This window comes from Petromyzon marinus, chromosome 23, assembly GCF_048934315.1.
Source record: "Petromyzon marinus isolate PM22_M1 ecotype Great Lakes invasive population chromosome 23, UKy_Petmar_22M1.pri1.0, whole genome shotgun sequence".
NCBI classification, from domain to species: Eukaryota; Metazoa; Chordata; class Hyperoartia; order Petromyzontiformes; family Petromyzontidae; genus Petromyzon; species Petromyzon marinus.
In genome coordinates this window covers 10,314,685-10,340,799 of record NC_133689.1, presented here as the reverse complement: position 1 = coordinate 10,340,799, position 26,115 = coordinate 10,314,685, and the positions used below count along the sequence as shown (strand labels likewise).

The 26,115-nt window shown below is 46.3% G+C and overlaps 1 protein-coding gene across 2 annotated transcripts in view; it reads left to right on the top strand.

Annotated features, from left to right (window-relative positions):
• The window catches only part of LOC116945092 (CUB and sushi domain-containing protein 1-like), a 630,678-nt gene that overhangs the window by 190,154 nt on the left and 414,409 nt on the right, over positions 1-26,115 (top strand). For both annotated transcript variants that reach the window (XM_032959197.2, XM_032959196.2), the window contains exon 4: positions 10,092-10,286. In XM_032959197.2, coding sequence (XP_032815088.2) covers positions 10,092-10,286 — 195 coding nt within the window. The remainder of the gene's footprint in view (positions 1-10,091; positions 10,287-26,115) is intronic.

Here is a 26,115-nt window from a genome sequence, read left to right as displayed (position 1 = left end):
ATAGACTGACAAGACAGACTCCCATGGTGTCTACAGACAATAGACTGACAAGACAGTCACCCATGGTGTCTACAGACAATAGACTGACAAGACAGTCACCCATGGTGTCTACAGACAATAGACTGATGAGACAGTCTCCCATGGTGTCTACAGACAATAGACTGACAAGACAGTCACCCATGGTGTCTACAGACAATAGACTGATGAGACAGACTCCCATGGTGTCTACAGACAATAGACTGACAAGACAGTCACCCATGATGTCTACAGACAATAGACTGACAAGACAGTCACCCATGGTGTCTACAGACAATAGACTGATGAGACAGACTCCCATGGTGTCTACAGACAATAGACTGACAAGATAGTCACTTATGGTGTCTACAGACAATAGACTGACAAGACCGTCACCCATGGTGTCTACAGACAATAGACTGACAAGACAGTCACCCATGGTGTCTACAGACAATAGACTGACAAGACAGTCACCCATGGTGTCTACAGACAATAGACTGACAAGACAGTCACCCATGGTGTCTACAGACAATAGAATGACAAGACAGTCACCCATGGTGTCTACAGACAATAGACTAACGAGACAGTCTCCCACGGTGTCTACAGACAATAGACTCCCACGACTGCATACGAGGCTCCCAGAGCCACGTGACAGCCGAAAAGAAAAACATTTGTGACTCCACTGAAGAGTCCTAATGAGAACGGAACTGGTCCACAGCTGCGTCTTTGTCTTACTGCTACCTTTAAGGGTTTCCGCGTGCACTCAACTCAAGAGAGTTTGCGGTCTTAATCACACAAAAAAAAATCCCACGCGTTCAGTTCTTGTGAGCTGGTGGTCTGGATAACGCTGATAGCCTTTATTCGGGCATGGCTGCATATCTCTGTGCGCTTGCTAAACGTGAATGCTACACGTATGGCGGCTTTCTGAATTGTCCCCACATAATGGTGGCGTTTCTCCAGGGGTCTCAGCTTTCATCCCAGGAGGAATTAGCTCAACATTTCCAGGCGTGATCTGCTTCAATGAAGACTCTTGAGACTCAACGAAGCTATGCTGATTAAATAAGGTAGTGTTATAAAAAAAAAATACGCTGAAGAAACGCATCTCCTCTGAATGTGAGGCTTTCGAACAAGATTTAAAAAAAAAGCATTTGTCCTGAGATGCACCCACCACAAGGTAAGAGTACCGGAACGGAACCGCAGTCTTTTCTCGTAGAAACAGCTGCGGTTGCTTTTCATTTGAACAACGAGGGATTGCCCGGTGCCGAATGGAGAGCCATCGTTGTGTGCTTGCGCGTACCGTACCGTAGCGAGCCGTTGCCATTGCTCGTCAATTTGTGGCACCGAGGACCGACATTGTCGGACGTTCGAGTTCGTTCCTTGCGGCGACACATTTCAATTGCTCCGCGTCAATGCATCGGCGAGCTTTTATTCCTCAAAATGTCCCCGCCAAACAGCGTTTTTTTTTCATGGGGATTCTTTTTTTTTGTTTTTGTTTGTTTAGGCTGAACGTTGTATTTGCATGTTGCGAAATGCGGTAATTTTTTTTTAATGTAAGCTTTTGCATATTTGACCCTGAGTGGACATTCCTAATGTCGATAGTGGGGGTGGGGGGAAGGGAAGTGGAGTGGGGGCAGCCTCTCCATAACGTGACCAGCGGTGGCAGTATCACCCAGACGGGGAGGGCCGTGCCCGGAGGTGTTCCCACTTCACCCGCACGGCTGGCTACGTACGGTGCGAAAGAAGTTCAACGTGAAGACGGCATCTTGCTTGCCCTGGGCTCCCCCCTCCACCCACCGTCCCCCCCTCCCCGCCCCAGGCCACGTGGACTTCTGCCATGGGCTCCGGGTAGGTCTAGCGGCGACGGCGGCAGCGGCATCCGATTGCGACCTCTCGACCTTTTGGTTTCGTCGCGCGAGTCGGACGCGGCTGTTCACCACAGCCCCGGCCGCTAGGTCGCCCGCGTTGCACAAAAGCTGTGCAACGCGTCACAATGATCGCACCTGGCGCGCGGTTGCGCAATGAGAAAATCGCGTTGCGGCTTTTTTTTTTACGATGCAGGTTTCCCGTGGACCATTGGTGTGATGGGGTACGTAATGCGATTGCTTTGGTAATTATAGACGCCGTGATCACTTGCGGTCCGGATAAAGGAGAGGTGGGGTGGGGAGGGGGAAACACATCCCAAATTGGCTGTTAAGAACGGCACTTGAGGATTGGAATCATGATAATTATTAGCTTGGACGTAGTTAGAGGGATTTATATTAAATTACGCGCGACTTTATTAATCAAGAGGTGCGATTCAAGCGGTACTCAGCTCTAACATCGGAAGTTCACGAGTTCCAATCCAGGCCCATCATCTCTCTGGGTTGAATAAAATGGGCACCAATTTGTCTCGTGTGTACGTTGAATCTCTTTCGCAAGACACGGAGTGTTTGAAGCCGGCGATACGCCGGTCCCTCTTTGTCTCCCCAATGCCGATTATCAAACGCACCGCACCGGGTGGGATACTCATTTATGGCTGAGTCGACCGAGGGGAGAGTCCCAGCACCGTGCGGAGATATTCTTCACCGTTGTCTGGCCGGAATCGAACTCGGTTCACGGGACTCGTACGCAGCACGCTCACCGTTGCATCACCGCTCCCCGCTGCCAGACTCTAACAAAGATTCCCCTGTTAGAGCCTGAACAGACGGTTGGGGCACGTGCTCTTAGCGTGCACCTATGGAGGCCGGCACAGCACAAGAGTGGCCAGCACCACGCCCGGCCGCCTTTGTCTCCCCAGTGGACGTAGGCAACCATGCTAATCAGTGGACGTGACTGGCCTCTGCCGTAGGATTGTAGAATTTCCATGACTGGCTCAGAGGCGCGAACCTCACACTAAAACATGTATTTGTTTCGATTGTAATCACCATTTCTTGTTGCCGGGTCATTTCTTGAAGGGGACTAAATGTTCCACGGGGACTCCTTCAGTCGGCAGAGCCTCACGTCTTACACAGGAATAGATCAAAACACTGGGACACGCCAGCTTCACGCGCTGGCAAACCGCATTCCATACCCATAGAGGCATGAGACAACTTCAAGGCAGAAGGCAAAGACGCATAAACACGAAGTTTACAGAACATCACAAACCATGCATCACAACCAACAACAACAACAACAACAAACAACGCTCCCGTCTTCTTTCAAGGCCAAGCCCAGATAGAGACTGCAGGCGACTTCAGAAGGGGATCGCAACTTTTTGTTTGTTCCTGGATTTTCCCGATGTTTTTTTTTATTTTCTTTACGGACTTGGGTCTCACTCAGAGGAGAATCGCGGCATCCAAGCCCCCTTGCCTCCAGACAGCTCGTGAAGAGCAAGTAAGCGGTGATCACCAACAATCATCATCAGCAGCAGCAGCAGGCCGGCAGGAAGGGCACCGGCAGCAAGCGACATCGGCCACGTTGTGTGGCTGCTGCCACTCCCACGCTCTTGCTCCAGAACTCCTCCCGTCTTCGAGACGCCTCGCTTGGGGGCAGTGTCACATCGAATCCACCCATACCTGCGCGTGTCATCGCACCTTCTCAATTAATTGAACAACGAGAAGTACACGTCTATGTGTGTTCACACACACGCACACACACACACACACCCCGCTTATTCTAAACCAAACTACAACTATTGTTATTTTACCAGCTCTTTTTTTTTCAGAAGCGACCTGGTTATTACAAAATGACAGCTCAACGAAGTGGCTCATCGCGTGGAAATTCATAGTTAGCCAAATTCTCTGACCACGCGTGTTTCTAACTGTGGAGGATAAAACCGGAGGACCCGAAAAAAAATCCACACGACCACAAGGAGAACATGGAAACTGCGAATATACAGGGATAGACCCACGTGTTATGGGTCAATACAGTGAGGGAAAAAAGTATTTGATGCCCTGCTGATTTTGTACGTTTGCCCACTGACAAAGAAATGATCAGTCTATAATTTTAATGGTAGGTTTATTTGAACAGTGAGAGACAGAATAACAACAACAAAATCCAGAAAAACGCATGTCAAAAATTTTATGAATTGATTTGCATTTTAATGAGGGAAATAAGTATTTGACCCCTCTGCAAAACATGACCTAGTACTTGGTGGCAAAACCCTTGTTGGCAATCACAGAGGTCAGACGTTTCTGGTAGTTGGCCATCAGGTTTGCACACATCTCAGGAGGGATTTTGTCCCACTCCTCTTTGCAGATCTTCTCCAAGTCATTAAGGTTTCGAGGCTGACGTTTGGTAACTCGAACCTTCAGCTCCCTCCACAGATTTTCTATGGGATTAAGGTCTGGAGACTGGCTAGCCAACTCCAGGACCTTAATGTGCTTCTTCTTGAGCCACTCCTTTGTTGCCTTGGCCGTGTGTTTTGGGTCATTGTCACGCTGAAATACCCATCCACGACCCATTTTCAATGCCTTGGCTGAGGGAAGGAGGTTCTCACCCAAAATTTGACGGTACATGGCCCCGTCCATCGTCCCTTTGATGCGGTGAAGTTGTCCTGTCCCCTTAGCAGAAAAACACCCCCAAAGCATAATGTTTCCACCTCCATGTTTGACGGTGGGGATGGTGTTCTTGGGGTCATAGGTTACATTTATCCTCCTCCAAACACGGCGAGTTAAGTTGATGCCAAAGAGCTCCATTTTGGTCCCATCTAACCACAACACAGATCTTGCACGGAGCCCCAGGCCGAGGGAGATTGAAGGTTTTTGTGTGTTTCTTCCGTTTGCGAATAATCGCACCAACTGTTGTCACCTTCTCACCAAGCTGCTTGGCAATGGTCTTGTAGCCCATTCCAGCCTTGTGTAGGTCTACAATCTTGTCCCTGACATCCTTGGAGAGCTCTTTGGTCTTGGCCATGGTGAAGAGTATGGAATCTGATTGATTAATTGCTTCCGTGGACAGGTGTCTTTTATACAGGTAACAAGCTGAGATTAGGAGCACTCCCTTTAAGAGTGTGCTCCTAATCTCAGCTCGTTACCTGTATTAAAGACACCTGGGAGCCAGAAATCTTTCTGATTGAGAGGGGGTCAAATAGTTATTTCCCTCATTAAGATGCAAAACAATTTAAAACATTTTAGACATGCGTTTTTCCGGATTTTGTTGTTGTTATTCTGTCTCTCACAATTATAGACTGACCATTTCTTTGTCAGTGGGCAAACGTACAAAATCAGCAGGGGATCAAATACTTTTTTTCCCTCACTGTATATGGGGCGCCGCGGTGGTGTGATGTTAACTCCCTAACCTGGTCTACAAAAGGTCGTGGGTTGCTGGGTTCGATCCCTCATCTGACTTCTGTATATTTGCAGATTTCATGTTCTCTCCGTGGTCACGTGGATGTTTCTCCGGGTCCTCTGGGATCTTATTTCCACATTTAAAAACTTGCATTTAGAGTATTTGTCTGCTATACATTTCCACATGATAAGCCACTTCATTCAGCTACCAATTGTGGCCTGGTAGTTTCTGACAAAAAAAGTTATATAGCTCAGTGGGGGCTTACCTGATATATTTTTAAAATAGTTTATTTTAGTTTAAACGACTTAGATGACTGCCAGATGCACCAAACATGCTCCCCAGTGCTTCAATCACCCAGCACTCTTCTCGCTGTGGTGTCACTTCGCTCTTTGTTGTTAGTGGAGGGCAGCTGCCTACAACTCATCCAACACACACAAGCGTTTGGTGGCGTGAATTACATATCCCTCCGGCCCTGCATGTGTCCGCCGTGCCGTTGGCGGTACACACCGTGTCGAGATTCGAGAGAGCCACTGTCTCGGCTGTGATTGCATCGGATGCTTCTGTTACGTTCTCTTGAAGGTCATTGAAGATTTGAATTTAAATAAATATAATCCAGATTCATACGTAATATGTTGCCAACATTTCAGCTGTGGATTTAAAACAAACTGCTGTCTAATGATCATTCTGTGAGAATAATTGTTACGTAAGAATGGTTCTTTCGGTAAAGTCACGTAGATAGAAAATTAATAGATCACGACGTTTCGATCGCAACACAAGCAACCGTCATCAGGTGAGACAAACACAGTTCTCCTGCTGTGCATGATAATTCAACCAGTTTTATGGATGACAATTTCATGAACACTCTGCAAATTATACATTACGTAAAGAATCCAAAGCTAAAGTGACTTCACATGCTTATGCGCGTGTGGCGGTGCTCATCTCCATAGATGGCCCTGGACAAGTGGTGGAAATGACACACACGGTGGGAACTGGTCTAGCATGAGGATAGTCGATTAAAAACACCACGCAAAGTGGCAATCGTGTCAGCAACCCTGAATACATGGTGTGCCGAGTTGACCTGTGACCGGGCTCTAACTTGCAACCATTCAGTCACGAGGTCTGCAACCAGAGCGCAGTGGCTCAGCTGAGTAAAATACCACCGTGGAACCTTCAAACAGAGCGCTTCCCAACCGGTGTTCGCAAGCCGGGACAGACAGACGAACTCCCCTCCGTGCCGTTCAGTGGCCGATCCAGCCCTCACCACCAACCCCTCCTCCACCTCTCACCCTCCCCTCGATCCAACCCTCACCACCCCCACCCACCTCTCGTATAGCAGCAAGAGGGCCGTCAGCCTCCACACCCGGCCCTCTCGACTCCCTCGGCCGAGCAAAACCGACGCTCCGATCGGCGTGCGTGCGTGCGCGCGGTTCTTTGTTTCGTCATCTGCAACAACAACAACAACAACAAAAATCACGCCGTTTGGTGCAGCGACGTGAGCGTGACTGTGTGTGGTTTTTTTTTAGTTTTGAGCGTCCGTAAACAAAAGCATTCAATCTGCAAAATGGGTTTACATCGTTAATTAGGGACTGCTTATTGCCTCTAAATGGCGACCATGAGAGCGATAGGGAGGAGAGCTCGACCACGGGGCTTCGCCTCTCGCGGGTGCACTGAAAGGCGATTAATATGCGGCTCCGAACGACTGCGCTGCCGTGAGCTGTGACTCTGGGTTCGTTTTCGATGATGAGCACGGGGGGAGCCAGGGGGGTCCGTTGCCCACTGTGCCGTCGTCTCTTCTCGTGCGAATGTGCACGCGATCATGGGTGTGCGGACAGAGTTCGCTCTGTTTAACACGTAGGCTTTCGCGACCAGTATTATTAATGATGAAGGGTGTGTTTTTTTTCTCGGTTAGATCGCGTTATTTATAAATGTGTCGTAACCCTCCACCACCCGACACGGCCAAATAGTTTACTACTTTAGCCCACCGGTGTGTTGAAGAGTGAATCGACATCATGAGATTCCTTATTCAGCACAATTGTGCAAAAATTTTGCAATATTTCCGCCACGTATACACATATTTGTTACTTTTGTAAAATATATGGGGCGTGGGAAGGGAGGGGGGGGCGGAATGGAAGGTGGAGGGTTATTTCGCGAGACACAAAAAAACAGGATCCCACTTTGTTCTGAGTCGACAGTGTATTTAAGGGGACTGCCTCCCGCTACGGGAATGAGGAACTCCCACACGTGGCTCAGGGCTGCCAACCGCGACGGGACTCAGTTGACGTCACTTCGTGGCTCAGCAGAGTGGTGGCCTCAATTTGAGGAGGCTACAAAAGTTCCGCCTTTGCGTTTCCCCAGGGCTGCGTGCAGTGCTGTTCACGGTGCCACTTTCCCAGCCAGACCGCCGGTTCCCGCTGGTCTGGCTCGCGAGGAACCGCACGGAACCGGCCGCTATGAGATCACCTCCGACGCCGTTACAATTAACGGCGTCGTTCATTCGTGGGTACGAGGTCTCGCCGCGTCGCCGTTTCGCTTGCTCAGCAGGGTCCAGCGCTCGCCGTGCTTATGGGCATAAGCAACTTTTTCGCTGGATCAGGCCACGGCCATCGCGTCGTTGTCGTCGTACGCTACGCGGGTTCACCCGTTTTCGACCCGGGACTGAAACCAGCCGAAGTGTGGTGGAGTCGGTCGCCACCGTAGGCAGGAGCCGCGTGCTGCCACCAGCTCACAGCGAAAGCGTCGTTTTATTTTGGTCTATGGAGGGGCTGGGGGGGGGGGTTGCAGTGATCCTTGACATTTCTGTTGGTTTGTATTTAAAAAAAAAATAATAACAACGTGTCTCCCTGCTGAGATGAGCGAGGGGGCACCACTCTCATCCGCCCATCCGTGGATCACAACCAAGTGGTCAAATTGCCACGTTCTGAAAACGCCTTGGACAGTCTCCGTGAGATGATTGCTATTGACTTGCCGCAGAGTAGTACTTCCTTTATTGATTCCTAATTAAGGAGTTATGGAGGCTGGCAATCGTTACTAATTAGGGGTGTAATTATGCATTGATTCATCAGTATTGATTTTCTTTTTTTTCAGGCTCATGATATGTGCATGAATCGCGTGCGTGTGAGCATCAATGCACAGTAAAAAAAAAGCCTTGCTAAGCCGCACCGGTTGAGAGAGGAGAGCCCTTCTGGTTATGAAGGATCTCCGGCATGATACGGAAAGATAACACAATCATTTAGAGGGTGGGGGAAAAGCGGTGTTTTACTTACACTTTTTCGCGCAATAAACATCGAAGGCGTTCTATTAACACCGAATGACAACGAAGTCAAATATGTGAACAATGTTCAATTTACAATGCACTAACACAAGGTCCCCACTGCAAAGTGTCGTTTGAGTCACCTTCAGAGAATGGGGGGGGGGGGACGTTTTTGTGGAGATGTGGAATGCTGAATACATTTTCTGCAGGGTTTGAAGAATGTATCTTGTTTGTTTGTGAAATAAACATGAAAAAAGACTTGAGAGAGAAAGAGATGCAGAGAGGACTAACAGAGCACGTGGTGTCCAAGGGAACGTTTTACAATGCGGATAAGCACAGCGTGTGAACGTCACTTTAGAATGGCAAGCGCTCATGGACGTGTCATCCCTCACCATGCCCAATTTAATTTGTGGCCAGACAGTGTTGTTTTTGTGATTTTTTTTGCTAAGCCTTATTTATCATTTTATTTAAATAACCTTCCAGCTTTCTCGAATCCAGCTTTGAGAGGTTTTTTACTGTACTTCAGGGTATACAAAACACATGCATATGGAATGCGAATGTTACATGTAAGGCTCACAGGCGTGAACACAACTGTACAGTCGAGACGGGGAAAGTGGAGACACGATTTCAAACGAGATGGCAAAAACGAGACGAGAGACAGAGAGAGTCAATACTTGAATTTGTTTGCGATTCCAGTATCGTCAGTTGCTCTTCTCCGGTCAATCACAGCTCCTCGCTGTGGAACACTGCAGGGTGTTGCCACCGCTGCCGCCAATGCTGCTGCTGCTGCTGCATGGCTCTCAATTCTCGCCATCGGAAAGTTGGGGCTGAAATTACATTTTGGTGTCGCAGCCCATAATCTCCCTCCGGGTCAATAACATTGCACAACATTGTGGAAATTCAGCAGAGCTTGTCCTTGGGCATGTGGAATTGACACTGCTGGCATAGGTCCCACAACAGAGACGAGCACCACTGATGCACCCACGTTGCGTTGACGTGATTTGGACATCTGTGAAAACGACTGCACATCTAAATTTTGACTTAAAGCTTTCGTGACTGCAGGGATTCATATTCTTGGTTCTTTCGGTAAACCGCCAATTTTTTTTTAAATGTTCTTGCTGTGGATTTCACACCGGATGATGATTGCTTGTGTTGCAGTCGAAACGTCGTGATATTTGTATTGTTTTATATTTATATGATTTTATTGTTTCCCTTCTACCGAAAGAACCAAGAATATGGCTGCACATCTGTGAAAAAAAATACCTCTTGTAGCTCATCGGATTCCTCCAGTATGAGTACACATTCTGATTCTGATGTCTCTTCTTGCGCTCGATGGCAGCGCTATGGTGCAGGAGCAAGATAGCAATGTGGACTTTTGTGAGCTACAAGACGGCTTCAGGAGAGTGCTAATGTCGTTTTTGCTCCGTTGAAGGAGCGCAGACGACTAGTGGTTTACTGCATTGGTCCATAATTGGGATTGCATGGCCATAGTCGCACCGAGACGTGTTTGCAATGGGTACACCAATTAAATGTGATGACGGTCCTGTTAACCCAAAGCGGGTCGCGTCCGTCCTGTCAGTGTTGCAGAGCGGGGCGTGCGGAAACCCAGGCGTGCCTCCCCACGCGTTCATCCGGGGCTCGGGCTTCAACCTGGGCGACCAGGTGCAGTACGGCTGCGTAGCGGGCTACGTGCTGGAGGGCCAGTCGGCCCTGACCTGCATCACCAACCAGGAGGAGAAGGCCACGTGGGACTTCCCGGTGCCTCACTGTAAAGGTCAGTGCTTGCTTTTGAACGCTGTGGGTCCCCCCCCCCCCACCCCCTTGGGTGCATTGGTCCACGGGGGCAATGGGATGCAGGCCCGATATCAGGGAGCCAGTGGGAGTGCTGCACCTTTAAATCATCTCGATTGAAAAACTCGTTTCTTTAGAGCTGCTTTGGGTGTTTAGTTTGGTGTCCTTCTCCCCGCACCTCCGATTAGCGAGGTTGGCTACGTACGGTGCAAAAAAAGTTCATTGTACATACATACATAGATACATACATCCAGACGCAGTGCATCGGATAGTAAGGATGATCAAAACATTCCCTGGCCTCATAAAACAAGTGGTGCTACAGCGAAGGGTTAATAAAAAACACAAAAATTCAACTGACCCATTTATCTTCTTTGGTTCTTTCGGTAAAGTTGCGTAGAATGAGAATAAAATAATAAATTGATAAAATAAAATAACACAATAATATTCTCAGAACGTTTCGGCCACAACACAAGCAGCCTTCATCAGGTGAAGGGACGAGACTGTCTGGAGGACAGTGCTATTATTTCACCAGGTAAGGCCCACTGAGCAATACAGCTCTTTTTCAGGAGTGACCTGTCCAAAAGTGATATTTCATCGAAGTGGCTTATCACGTGCAAATCCATAGCAGCCACAAACTCTAAACGCACGTTGATTATAAATGTGGAGGGAAAACCCGGAGGGGAGGGGGGAGGGGGGCCCAGAGACAAATCCACGCGACCACAGGGAGAACATGCAAACTCCAAATATACAGCAGGCGTCAGGGTTGGGATTGAACCCATGTGCTCCTGCATACCAGACGAGGTAGTTAACGTCTTGCCACCGCGGGGCGTAATGCTACGTTGACTCTCAATTAATGACGTTAATTCTTGAGATGTACGGCGCGTGTGTGTTTATTGAATCACGCGTGCAAGAATGACGCTTCAATTCCTGCACGTGGTCCGTGTGAAATCAGCTGGCGTGCACAGGTTTGCGGCTGGATTGTTGCATCGCGGAAGCGTGTAGGATGGCAAAGACTTTGGGGCGATGCCTTCATCCAGCAGTGGATAGATCATGCCTGACGATGAGGATGATGATACGTTGCATGTAATAGGTTCATATGACCCGTGTAGCCACTAGAGGTCACCACATTCGCAGAGTTGAAAAAGCTTGCACTCTCGCGTGGCATTGTGACTCATGCGACACGTTATCGACTTGGTTCGGGTCGGGGGAAGAGAGGACGGTGGAATATTCTAAGCGCAAGTTAAATGTCTCAAAGTCTCGAGCAACGTTTGCCACATTTCATACAAATGAGCAATTTGCAAATGTTGTACACATGTTGTTTTCATTGCTCCACAAATGTGAACAAATTCAGAGATCTGGAGACAATCCATACTAACTGCAGAAAACATCTTTAAGGCGCCCACTGCCTTACAGATGTGTTCTGCAGATGAAGAATAACGTTTGGTTTTCAGCGTTTTTTTACATTAGTGATGTAAATGTGCTCTGTAATTGAGAGGCTGGAGAGGTGAGATAAAGAGTTCTTCCAGACATGAATTGAAGGCCTTGGAACACATGGATGGCTCAAGTGTTTATCACTTCAGGAAAGACTTCGTAGAAGAAGAAAATAAGACGTTTTCATCAAGGTCGATCATTACATTCCTGAAATAAAACAAACGAGGCTCGTGGGAGAATGCAACAGAGGTCGCCAGTCTAAAACGTCGTGGGTTTACTCTTTGGTTCTTTCGGTAAAGTCACGTAGAAAGAAAATAAATTAAATAACGGAGTACGACGTTTCGATTGCAACACAAGCAATAATCATCAGGTCGAACTAAATTTGAGAGAGACTGACACACAAGCTCTCTGCTTGTGTGTCTGCCTGTGTGTCTGTCTGTGTGTCTCCGTGTCTGTGTTTTGTCTCTCTCTCAAATGTAGTTCTACCTGATGACGGTTGCTTGTGTTGCAATCGAAACGTCGTACTCTATTATTTTATTTATTTTCTTTCTACGTGACTTTACCGAAAGAACCAAAGAGTAATTCCTGCAGTCACGAAAGCTTCAAATCAAAGCACCGGTGAGCTGAAGTAGTAACTAACTACGTGACAAACCTTACTGGCAGTTCTAGATTTGAAGCTTTCGTGACTGCAAGGATCCATACGCTTTGGTTCCATTCGGTAAAGTCACGTAGGTAAAAAAAATAAAACAACAATAATCACGACGTTTCGGCTACAACACAAGCGGCCTTCATCAGGTGAAGGGACCAACCTGTCCAGCGGACAGCGTTGGAGTGAAGAAAGCCAAGCGCTGGTCGCCTCCCTTTAAGCTGTGAGGGGGCCAAACAGCAAACGCCCTGACAAAGGAAATTAGCATGAAACACACCACTAACAACGCTTGGAATTAGCACAAGATGATAATACACCACCCTGGGAGTTTGGAATGCCACTACTAGAATAAATATACTGTACTGGCTGTGTCGGGTGGTGGAGGGTCATGACACATTTATACTCACGCAACCCAAAAAAAACCTGTATTATTATGAACAACGGAGGTAATTTCCCTTTGAGATCCTCCCCAAGTGTTTTGTTCAGATACGCCGTGTTACTGGGAAGTCCTCAGAGCTACAACGTCCCGAATGTGGGAAGCGATTGGCGATGAGGCCATCGATTTATTTGTTTGTCCGCAAACTTTTCCGCTGGCACTTGCGTACAGCTGACGTTTTTGCGTGGAGTTTGTAACATTCCACTCTGTTATGCATGACTGTTTTTTTTCTTTTCCTCTGGGAACTCAGGCATAATATCTTTGGGAGAAACTTCTTGCAATGACCCTTGATATGCAGTGAGATCTATATACGTAATATGAACTATTGTCATTGATAACGTTTCATTTACAATACAGCACAACTATACAATGCGAATTTTGCATTTCAAAGCGGTGTGAAGGTGCTTTCGTGGGTGATCAATTCAAGTAACACACAGATGCATGGAGCTTTGGTGCACAGTGCTATGAACCTGGCAATCCAAGTTCAATATCCAGCCACGGTCAAACATAAGTGGCAAGTGGTATCTAAACTACAATGGCGCTGGAATATCTCTGCAAGGAGAAATAATACATAACATGAGATTCGCGACATAGATCTGATGGGAAAAAAGCTGCGTCATACAGCGGTAAACCATTCGTATGTTGAATAAGTCAGGAAAGGATACAGGATTTTGGATTAACGTGGAAAAGACAAAGACGATGTTCTTCAGAAGGGAGGACTTTGAGAAAAAAAGCAATACTAGAAATCAGCAAGATTGCGAATGTAAATGAATTTGTGTACATTGTAAGTCTACTGACATGGGACAACGACTGCACGGAAGGCAGAAGAGTAAAGCTAGGATTCAATAACATCTGAAGAAGCACGCAAATCAGCTCAAGGATCAAACTGAACATCCCGAGAGCATGCGTGTTCAGCACAGCTTTCTACGCCTGCGAGACGTAGGCGTTGAAAAAGACTGAAGGGAGACAATGTATCGGCATTCAAAATGTATTGCTATAGGAGGATACTGCGTCTACTCTGGACCCAAAGAGTGACCAACGTGGAAGTAAGATGAAGGTTGCACGTAGAAGAAGACAACCTGATGATGGTGATGATGCAGGCAGTGATGAGAAGGAAACTGGCACTCTTTGGACACACGTGTAGGATGGACAACAACAGGAAAAGTAAAAGTGTGTTGGTGTTGTTGTTTTGAAAAATGGAAGGAACCGGAAAGAGAGGAAGCTCTAACAGAGAATGGCTTGACGATGACATCACAAGAGATTGGTGCCAGAATGATGTGGCCACTGCTTGTGCATATGATGGTACAAGGCAGAGGAAAGTGGAAACAAATGACAAAATGTGCAGTGGACACCTACGGACTATCTGCCCATGCGTCACGATGATCGTGATATTTAAACTGAGCCTGGGTCCCCCTTAACCAACCCGCAATGACCAGAAGGGTGAAGTATAGTCAAAACAACCCCTATGACTGACACGATGTGGGAAGGCTTGAATCCAGCAATGGATTTTGGCTGTGAAGTAATGTTGATGAAATTCATCACATTTTCAAACGACAATTTTTGCTTCATTTTACGGGATTTTCCGAATAATGTAACATGTATGTTGAACTTATTTTGCACCGTGTGTAGCCAACCGTGCTAATCGGAGGTGCGCAGTGGGGAAAAAAAAGTTATCCATTCAAATACATGTCAAGCTATTATCTATCCGGCTGACTAATAATAAATACTGCTTCGTGGGAAGTCTGCAGCGGTCAATCTTTCATCGAGCCCCGGGGGCCTCCCACAAACGGAAACATGGAATTTCCATCAATGACCCAGCATTGCCCAATGGATTTTAAGCACCGCCCCATCCGCTCGCTCAGGCAAGGGAGACACTCAGGTGTGACTCGACTCGACACGAGCGCGCCCCGGAGTCTGGAGAAGCCCATGTCTCTCGCCTCGCACTACCTTGAGATTGTCACCCACAGATTGGCTGGGCTCATCAATCACGACTGAGCTAACGACGTTCCATTGGTTGAACGAGACTTCCCCCCCCCCCCGCCGCCGCCGCCCTTCTCAGGCCCACCCCCACCTGTTTCTGACGCCACATGATTAGCTGTTTAGGGTCAGGGGCAATGCTTGCCATGATTGATGCCATGGCAGCTTCTGTTTGACACTCTGGAGATTGCTGTTTCTTTCCACAAGACACTGATTGCATGGTGCATGGGTTGGATCGCCTAAGTATAAATGTGTCGTAACCCTCCACCACCCGACGGGGTTCAACAATAATGACGTCGTCCTGCACTATTTAATACTGGAAGCAGGTGGATGGCTTCACTGTTCTAAATCGCCCGAAGATGCTGGATGTAATTTCCAGCGAAACGTTGTACTCAAATTTTAAATGTTGTGGATTCACTCTTCAAACACACCGGTGGGCTGAAGAAGTAACTAATTGACGTTTTGTTAACGTGACACATTTTGTACTGATTGGCCGTGTCGGGTGGTGGAGGGTTGCGACACATTTAGAAATAACGCGATCTAACCCAAAAGCCTTTATTATGAATAATACTGGTCACGAAGGCCTACGTCTTAAACTGCACGGTGCGTTTTTACAGTTTGTTGTTTTTTGGTTCATTTTACAGGAAAATATTATCCAGGTTGTCATGTCATGTATTTGTTGCATATGTATGTCAATGGAATTAGCACTGTCATCTCTGTTACCTCTCTATACACAGACGCGATCATGAAACAAAAATCCAATTTTCCTACACGCCTAATTGAGGATGCAATCAAATTGGCCTTGCTCTGTCGCTCATCAATTTCAGCAATACTCATGTCACAAAATACTTGTATTAAATTTTGCCTGAGTAAAGCCGAGCAGCTATGTAAACATATTTCAATTCTTATTTTAGTTCCCGAGTTTTCATTGCAAGGAATCATCTTGTCATGCTGTGTGGTTTTGATGACTCATGCTGGAATACAAATCTCATCATCTGTTATGAAAAGTAGCACACCATTCATCCCATTACTTCGGTCACAATATGCAAGCGAATGCTTCTCAAGTTTCAGAATTCAAAATTAGTTTTCCAACGCAGCCCTATATTTCGTTAAGGAAGTATTAAACATTCATGAGAATAGTTGCTGAAGATATACGCGTTTTGGCTATTGAACTTTCTACGGTGTCTTTCTCGGATGGTAAATTCCCGTGCAAAGGAAATTAGACACTATGAAAGCAGGAACATTCTTAGCAGGGTTATCTCTAAATGCAGTCATAAACCATGTTTCCCATTCTTGTTAAATGCCTCAACATTAAAGCTGTCATCATTCCCCCCCCCCCGCTTATTGCGGTGCTTTATTATATAAAATCATTATAGCATCGCATTGGTGGATTAATATTTACAAATACTAATTCGCGGCACGTTTTCAATCCGAGAGACGGAGGGGAAAGGGGGATTTTGGAGGCGCAAGAGATATTGAGATGGGAAAGGGAGAAGTGGAAATATGAGAGGGAGAGAGGTTGAGAGAGAACCAGGGAGAGAGATCGACGGCAGGGAAGTGGCTGAGATGAAGTGGAGACAGGAGATGATAATAGAGGAAGAGGTAGAAGAGGGGACAGAGGAAGAGAGACACAGAAACGGAGGCGGAGTGAGAGATCGAGATAACTTGGGAAAAACAGCGCAGAGAGGTGAAGAGAAAGGTGGAGAGAGACAGCGCCCCATATATGATTAAATGTTATCCTGGCTGGCTGGGAGGCGCTGACGATCATGTCTAAAGGATGTGCGGGTTACTAGTAGAGTAGGGATCGTCTTGACCAAATACGTTTTCAGCAGAATTTGTTAGACAGAAAACCCTGGACCGGTTTTGGCTTTCTGAGTTTCGTCACAGCACGGGTCAGCCTCCGTAGGCAAAGGCCGTCCCACATACCCTGTGCAACCACAGTAAACAAAAAAAGGGAGGCAATAATAATAGTTTTTACATTATGGGACCTCCTTTGCCAGTACCAAAATATGAGAATAGGTTTTCCCCTTTTTTCTGGCAACAAAACAGGTGTTGAGATGTTTAAACACCAAACTGAAATCTTTTACGAAGAATCATGTCTGCATTAACCACAATACTTGTGGTCAGAATGTAAACAAAAAACACACTCTGATAATATTTTGGCATGCTCTTTGAAACTGATTGGTCCACACCAGAGTCAGCTTTCTTTTGAGCCTAGTCTCAAAACAGTGTTAGACCAGAGGACACCAAAAGGCGTACAGCACAAAGACAAGCATTTTGGCTGTACGCCTTTTGGCGTCCTCTGGTCGAACATCTGTACCCTGCTGATGAGAAGCGTATTTGAAACCGGTTCAGGTTTTGCTCCATTAAACAATTCCGGTTGAGAAGGAAGTGTTCCTTATGTGGTGGTAAAATAAACTGTGTGCATTCTTTATTTACGTTTCACATCTCATCAGACACCAGCAAATTGCATGAGCTTGTGTTTGTGGTTAATAATATTATGATTTTCCACATTTTACAAAGATGGCACGTAATACTTTCATTTATGTTTTGTCACAGAAAGATGCTTTGACTTGTGCTTGAATTTGTTCGAGCTTGGAATATAAAGTAGAACTACCATTCCGCTTAAATTATGTTTAAAGTTGTTTCGGGAACATAAAATCGTATTTATTGGTTGCTGTTTACATTTTAACAATGCAAGCTCAGTTGCGTTTTGGAGTAAGAGGCACAACAAACATGTTTTATCTTTTCATTCGTGCGGCCACAAATCTTAAAGAGTAACATTGGCATCGTTCCTTTCCTTGATTCCCTTTAAAGGCCTCTCTTACAAAAACAACAACAACAACAAATATCGCACACAAAGCATGTGACACAATTGCTCCTGGCAGGCAAGTTGTATATATGCAGGAGGCTATGACGTGTGGGACACCAGTGTACACGGCGGTTCATTATACTCGATCAGGTGAGGCAGCAATCCTCCTCGTATATGTTTTTCCTGTTGACATTCACATTCAATCCCGCACGCACACGCCGCCAGATCAACATTGCCCCAAGCAGGGCTCTCTTGCAAAAAAATAGTATTTTGAGGAATCCAGAAAAATTAAGGATTTTTTTTTTTAGTGTGCGCCTCAGCCAGTGGTGGAAATTCCACGTGAGCGTGACGGAGGTAAAAATTCCCACTGGATCACCACTGGGACCTTTTGCCAGTATCAAAGTGTGAAAAAAAAGTAATAATAGGTTTTACCTTTTCTGGCGATAAAACAGGTGTTAAGATGTTCAAACACCACTTTTGGCGTTCCCTGGTCTGACACTGGTGAGACTAGGCCCTAATTAAAGCTGTCTATGGTGTCGGCCAATCATTTTCAAAGACAATACATATATTATCAGAGCATGTTTGTTTGCATGTTCACCACAAGTACGTGTGGCTAATGCAGACACGAATCCTTGCAAGGGGTGTCTATTTGGTGTTTGAACATCTTAACACCTGTTTTATGGCTAGAAAGGGTACGGTATATTCTCATGTTTTTCATGCTGGATCACTACTGTTGACCGAGGTACATAGCCATGCAATGGATGCGTCCGTTTGATTAATTTTCAATCCCACGACACCTTCATTGCATGCCCACTCCATTTACACCGATGGGGCTCACAAAACTGCAAACCGAGAGAGAGAAAAAAAAATTGAGAACCTATCCAATTAGACAGGCTCGAAAGAAATCAATCAGGAATTTAATTACGACCCGTAATGGCATCAGATGTGCGGGTGCAATTGTATCCTCACTCTTGACTATTACGATACACAGCAAATGGGATTGAGACACTGGTTTGTGTTAAGACAGGATCGCCAGGCAAGTGTGACAAACGACGATTATTTGAGTCTAAGAAGATGCGGGTCAAAATCAAGTCAACCTCGTCTAACGGTATCATTGGCCTAAATCACAAGGGGAGCGGGTGGTCTCATAAAAGTGTCACCTTTCTAGCGAATTAAATTTGCGAGAGCTTGTCGTTTACACCTGATCACAACAATCCACCTATCTTGCGTCGGATATCGTTCCCGTATATGATGCGTGTATATGTGTGTGTCGCATCCCATCAGGATTAGAACCGACTGTGAGGCACAGCATAGAAGAGTTCCAATGTTGTTCATTCTTGTTTATCTGTGTTTGGGCACCATGGTGGCGAGATGTTAACTACCTCGCTGGATACACAGGAGGTCGTGGGTTTGGTCCCGACCCTGATGCCTACAGTATATATTTGGAGTTTGCATGTTCTCCCCCTGGTCGCATGGATTTTTTTATCTGGCTCATCCAGGGTGTTTCCCTCCACGTGCATTTAGAGTATTTGGCTGCTATAAATGTCCACGTGATAGGCTACTTCGTTGAGCTATCATATGTGGCCACATATACAAACACAGAGACAATTTCAACCAAGAAGATGGATTCTGGCTTAGCAATCATTGGAAGGATTTGATAAACCATTTCGGGTCTTAATTTATTGTTCACACTTAAGGTGGCTTTCAGACCGCATCCATTATTTTAGTCTCCCCCTTCCTCTTTTCCAAACATAGATGGACTCGTCCATCTGAATAACTGACAAATCGCTCTCCGTGCTAACTTAAAAAAAACCGCCACTTTTTTCTAATTTTCTTGCTGTGGTTTTCACATCTGATGATGATTGCTTGTGTTGCAGTTGAAACATCGTGATAATTTTATTGTTTTATATTTTTATTATTGTATTGTTTCCCTTCTACGTGACTTTACCGAAAGAACCAATAATACGACTCCCTGCAGTCACGAAAGCTTTAAATCAAAATTTTAGGCCTAACCTGGTAAAATAAAAACATTTTTAGTGTTCATATTCTTGGTTCTTTCGGTAAAGTCACGTTGAAGGGAAACAATAAAATAATAAAATATATATAAAACAATAAAATTTCAACACATTACATAAAATCCGTGATCTGGTTCTGTCTGTAAAATATGTGATTCCGGACAAACAGTACCCTGGTGTCTACAAACTAAGTTGCCTCTGTGGTAGTAGTTACATTGGAGAAACCAAACGACATGTCTCGGACCGCATTCGTGAACACAAAGCAGACCTTAAACACGGTAGGACCAACACCTCGGCCGTGGCAGATCACTGTTATAATTCAGTAGGCTCACATGACATTGACTTCTCCAAGACAGAGGTTCTTTGCAAGCCATCTGGCTACCATGAGAGATTCGTTCATGAGGCTATCCACATATACAAACACAGAGACAATTTCAGCCCGAGAAGATGGATTCTGGCTTAGCAATCATTGGAAGGATTTGATAAACCATTTCGGGTCTTAATTGATTGTTCACGCTTACGGTGGCTTTCAGACAGCATACATTAATTTGTCGTCTCCCCCCTCCTCTTTTCCGAACATAGATGGACTCGTCCATCTAAACAAACTGTCAAATCGCTATCCGTGGTGCTAACGTCTTAAAAATAAATAAATAAATAGAACCAGCCACTTCTTTCAAATGTTCTTGCCGTTGGTTTTCACACCTGATGATGACTGCTTGTGTTGCAGTCGAAACGTCGTGAGAATTGTATTGTTTTATATATATTTTATTATTTTATTGTTTCCCTTCAACGTGACTTTACCGACATAACCAAGAATATGAATCACTGCAGTCACGAAAGCTTTAAATCAAAATGTTTAGTGTTATTGTCGATGCGGCATTGTTCTTTTTCCACGTTATATTTGGTCCGTAATTACTTTCCTCCGACCGTGACATCGAGTAGCTGCTTGCAGCCAATATGATTGGTATTAGATTTTTGGGTTAGGCCACGTTACGAGCCGACCAAATCTTTGCCGCTTTGAGCCCTCCTCCCATCTGGCACAGCCAAAATAAATTGTGATGCGCACAAGTTTTTAACGTTGCCAATTATTGTCTAAAATGTAGCAATTATATACTAGCAATTAGATGTGTAGGTTGGTCTTCAGCTTACCGGTAAACTGAAACTAATTATAATTAGCCAGTTCAATGCCTGTTGATGTAAAAATTCATTTACTTGATGTTGTTGGGTGGTGGAGTCTTGAAGATACAGATATGGTTCGATCATTACGTGGCCTAACCAAAAAATTAATTATCTCAAACTATTCCTTTGTAATGATCTCGCATACCATTATTCCAGTGCCTGGAGATGATGACCTGCATGGGAGACATGGTATAGATTTTGATGATGGTGATGATAATGATGTCGAATTTAGAGCCACTGACTCAAGCCCATTTTGGTGGTTGGCTTATCCCATCATCCCTCTGGGGTCAATAAAATATGTATCACTTCGCGGGGAGTCAAGAGTGGATGTCCTACATAGGCATGTCAAATCTACACCTCTGGATCTCACCCACCAATGGAGAGGAGCCATCGCTTATTTAAGCGAGAGAACACAACCTTTTTGGAAACTCAATCTTTTCCGCTGTGAGTCAGTGTTCTTTTACCCTTTGACGAAGCCACACGTAATATCGTTACTCTTCGGTGCATCAGCCGCTGGGCTGCTGATGTTCCAGGTATGAATGCCAGCTGCTTTACTGCAACATCTCTACCTTGAGGTCCTGCATTCGATCTTGGCCACGTGCAAAATATAAACGTTGCTTCCCTTTGAAGAGCGATTTTATTCACTCATGAATAACTGACCTCCCTTCAGCCACCATCGTCATCTTGGTATTCCTAGTGCAAGTGCCCTGCGTTGTGTTTGGCTGTGTTAAGCTCTGACTCTTCTTTCAACATTCCAACGATGTTTCCACTTGAGCTTTCAGAATCTCGGGAGCAATGTGTCACCGAATGCTAAGAAACATATGCAGGGACTTCCTCTACTTACGAACATCTGACTTACGAACTTTCAGAGATGTGAACCTTATGGCGGTATCCCGGGGTACCATAGTACCCCGGCTCTCGCATAAAGTCCGTGATGCAGTCATATTTAGTCTGTTGATGGTCGGCGATGCGGCAGTCGACTCAGTACACGATGCACCACTAGGGTGCGTACGCGAGCGTTCAGGGTTTTCAGCGCAATCGTCCACGCTGCGTTTCAACATCGCGGAGTGGCACTGATTTCGGATTGATTGGTGCCCCAGTCGCGGAGTTAAGTAACACCCCTGGAAAAAATAAGTGTCCCAGAAATAAAATGTTTAATTGCCTCGGCCATTTTGTATTATTTGGTACCCCGGAGTACCGCCATAAGGATCATTTGAACAAATCTTTCCGTATGTCCAGTTGCATGTTCGGACCGAGGTGTCGTAAGTTTAACCACCGCGCATTAGATGGCGGTGGTGGCATCTCCATGTGCAGAACTCGAAGAACCAGTGGCATCTACATCTACAGGAGATTAACACGGCTTTTAAAGCCATTCCCCATGTTCAGTGCACATGCCGTAACAACATGTTTGGAATCGGCAGGAGTAAAGTTGGACTTGCGAACAAATCGACGAACGAACAGACAACCCCTGGAACATAGCTCCTTCGTAAGTAGTCGGAGTCCCTGTATTTGCATTTTATCTGTCCAGCAACTAATGGTGACGAAGTTACTCTCAACATGCACTTTCGTTCATTTATTTCCTGCTTTTTTATCATTACCTTTTGTCTTCAAAGCAATGACGCCCAATCCGTCTAGATGGCGGCACTCGTCGTGCTTAAGGTGACACGAACACACGCAAGCAGGTGGGGCCATCGCAGGAAGGCTACCGCCCCCAACCCGAAATCCACGCGGACTCCCCCTGCTACCCTCTGGTCGCAGCGAGCGGACCTCGACATTGCCATTGAGCGATTGAACACATTGCTGCCATACGCGCAGGAAGAAAATCACACTGCGGTTTGTGGTGAATTGTGCCGCCGTGGCGAGATGTTAACTACCTCGCCTGGTATATAGGAGGTTCGAGGGTTCGATCCCCCGGGTTTCCTCGGGTTTTTCACCCTCCAAATCTAGAATCAACGTGCGTTTGGAGTATTTGGCTGCCATGCATCTCCACGTGATGGGTCATTTTGTTGATCTATCGTTTGTGATAGCCAGGTACGCTTCTGAAAAATAACCATATAGCTCAGCGGGCCTTACGTAGTAAAATAAAATAAAACAAAAATAATTTAGAAGTTTTAATTTTCAGAAATATGTACGTGTGTCCCATTATGAGCGCACACAACGCAATTATCGTCCACTTGCTAGATCGCCCGGTTTCAATCGGCGCTTCGTCTTGCTCTTCATTTCATTATCCCCACGGCGATGATTATTGCCTGAGTCATCCCGCAGGCTGGGGTTGAAACTCTCGAGTTTCTCGACGTGAGTCGAGCGTATTTGCCCCAGTGCCATCCCGGAACATAAAAAAACCCCACAAATCTCATCAACAAACGTGTGTCGGGAAATAGCCACAGCTGGCTGTAAGATGTCAATAACGAGAGGTGCCACACCACTTCACTGGACCCTGGCGTCACCACTGCCCACGAAACAAAGCAGCTGGAATGCGCTCGATCTCGTCACATCCTTCGAAGATCTGCAGGGTCGAGCCAGCATACGTTACTAGAATGTGTAACCCACCACCATCACCACCACCACCACCACCACGTGTCAACGGGTTTTTTTTTTATAGGCTTCTGAAGGCCGTTCAGCATAATCCATAATTGTGCTGTACTGTACTTATATGCGCGCACTTCTATGAAACCTGCGTCCGCCAACCCAGACTAACTCGCATGATGCAGTATGGCCAATTAAACCTAACGATCTGTATCGTTGGGGAGCCTTTCGTCCAGCAGTGGATTGGCATGCACGCGTGCAATTCATCCGGGGTAACACTGCCACCAACTTTCCTCCAACTATATATTGCCATTGCAAAGGTTGATCTTCCCTGAAAAAGTGTTAGTCACTGTATCGACCGTGGCGGGATGATGGGCTGAGTTGACCCCCTGCCTTTCTGTTGACAACTCTAACCGCAACGACCATCCATCGACTCAGACGAAATGTAGGAAACTAAAGAGAGAGAGATAGCTTCTGCATCCACGTGCTACAGAACATGTACGAATTCACGAAATACCCGCTATAGCCTATTGGAGCTTCTAATTAAAGGACATCCACTGCCGTGCCTTTGAAGCGACATTTGAATGAGCGTGTTGTTGCCTAGGTAGATAAAAAAAAAGCTTTGTGGAGGAAGAGAAGGCAGCGTTATCAATATTAAAATGTATGACGAATTGGCACGTAAGCGTGAGATCGCCATCATAATCGTATTCATCATCATTATCAGCTCATTACAGCCTGTTTGGCCGTGGGTCGCCAATACCAAGCCCTTATCAAGCGCACCAGCCTCTCCCACCAAGGTCACATCAGGATAAATATAGTTTTTTTTTCATGGATCCGCTGAGATCCGCCGAGTGCCTCGGTTGTCTGGGTTGGTGGATCATGTTGGGGTGGAGCCAGCATATGCACGAGATATTGGCCTGCAGAGGCAAAGAGGCAAGGAGTAGCGAGTTGGTTGGTGACCAGAAAATGTGAACATCGTAAATGTGATCCTTCTCTGTGTCGAGGTTTCTCCACTTTCCTTCCGTGTGCAAAATAAACGCTCTGACCAAAAAAAAAAATCCCGAAGCAGGAATGCTCTTGAGAACAACATTGAGTCGTTGCCGGGTGAATTCATTTAAACAAATTGCCCATGATTACTCGTGCCATTTTTACCCAGTTTCCGCATATGTTGACCAATATTGGGCTATTGCATGAATTCCAATGTAGTGATGCAATATAAAATCCGCAGTGGTTAGAAAAGCAGAAGGGGATCCAAATTTCGATTTAAAGCTTTCGTGACTGCAGGGATTCATATTCTTGGTTCTTTCGGTAAAGCCACGTAAAAGGGAAATAATAAAAATAAAACAATACAATTCTCACGTTTCGAAAAAAACGCCACGTTTTTTTAATTTTCTTACTGTGGTTTTGACACCTGATGACGATTGCTCGTGTTGCAATCGAAACGTCGTGAGAATTTTTTGTTTGTTTTATTTGTATTTTATTATTTCCCTTCTACGTGACTTTACCGAAAGAACCAAGGGGAAGGGCATCCGTTAAAGTGCAGGGGGGCATAACGGAGTCGGCGGGCGCACAGTCCAAAGGGGGGTGTGAAGTTTACACAAAGCGTGGGCAAGCATCGGATACGGAGCGACCCTCCTGATTGGAGTGGGACATTGACGCGGGAGCGTTTGAGACATTCAGCGGCGTCATACTGCAGATCCTCCGGAAAGGGATCGGGTCGCCAGTTTGCACGAGAGTGCGGCCATTTTAAAGGGGACAAGCAAAACAGCAAAGCGACGTCAGCAGTTCTCCTGTCTGTTGTTTGTTTTACACCTGATGACGGTTGCTTGTGTTGCGATCGAAACGCCAGTGATCTATTATTATTTTTTGCTACCTACGTGACTTTACCGAAAGAACCAAAAAGTGTGGATTCCTGCAGTCACGAAAGCTTCAAATCAAGATCGACCTCGTTCAAACCCAAAACGTGGCGCTTCTAAGCTTTTTGCTGTATACGACAAAGCGTCGCGCCCATAACCAAACAAACAGGACTGCACCCCGATCTTGTCAGACCTCAGAAGCTGAGCGGGGTTTGTGCCTGCACAATGCTCATTTGTGGCCAGGTCGCCTCTGAAACAAAGAGCTACATAGCTCAGTGGACCCTACCTGGCAAAATGAAAAAGTTCCGTCTTCTGTTGATTCCTTCCTCCGCCTGGACTCTCGAGTGCAGAGTGCCAACGCCTCAGTTCTCACCCCCCCCCCCGTACTGTGCAGCTGTGGGCTCCGTATACCGACGTGGATCAGCCGCCAGCGTGGACCCCCCCCCCCAACGCATCTATACACTGTTGTTGCCTTTCTTCTTCTGACGAACGATGCTTCTAGCGTTGTGCCGGGCAGCTCACGATGCACCGCCCGGCGGAGGGGGCATCACGGTCACGTGCAGCTGAGTTGCTGGAAATTAAGCTGGGGGGTAGTGGGGGGGGGGGCATCACGGTCACGTGCAGCTGAGTTGCTGGAAATTAAGCTGGGGGGGGGTGGTGGGGGGCATCACGAACCAAGTGGCGGCTAAAATCTTGATGTGATGCGATGCCTGTGGCCGAGTTCGATTCCGGCTCACACGGCCACCAACGACAGTGGCGGTTTGTCTGAACCGGTCGTATAGAACTCCCTCTAGGTCGACTCCGCCTCAAATGAGTTCCGTGTGTTTAGGGGCCGTCCATAAATGACGTCACGCACCTAGGGGGTGATGGGGGGGGGTCAGACATTTGTGACGATGTGTGACGATGGGGGGGGGGGGGTGTTTGAGAAATGTGA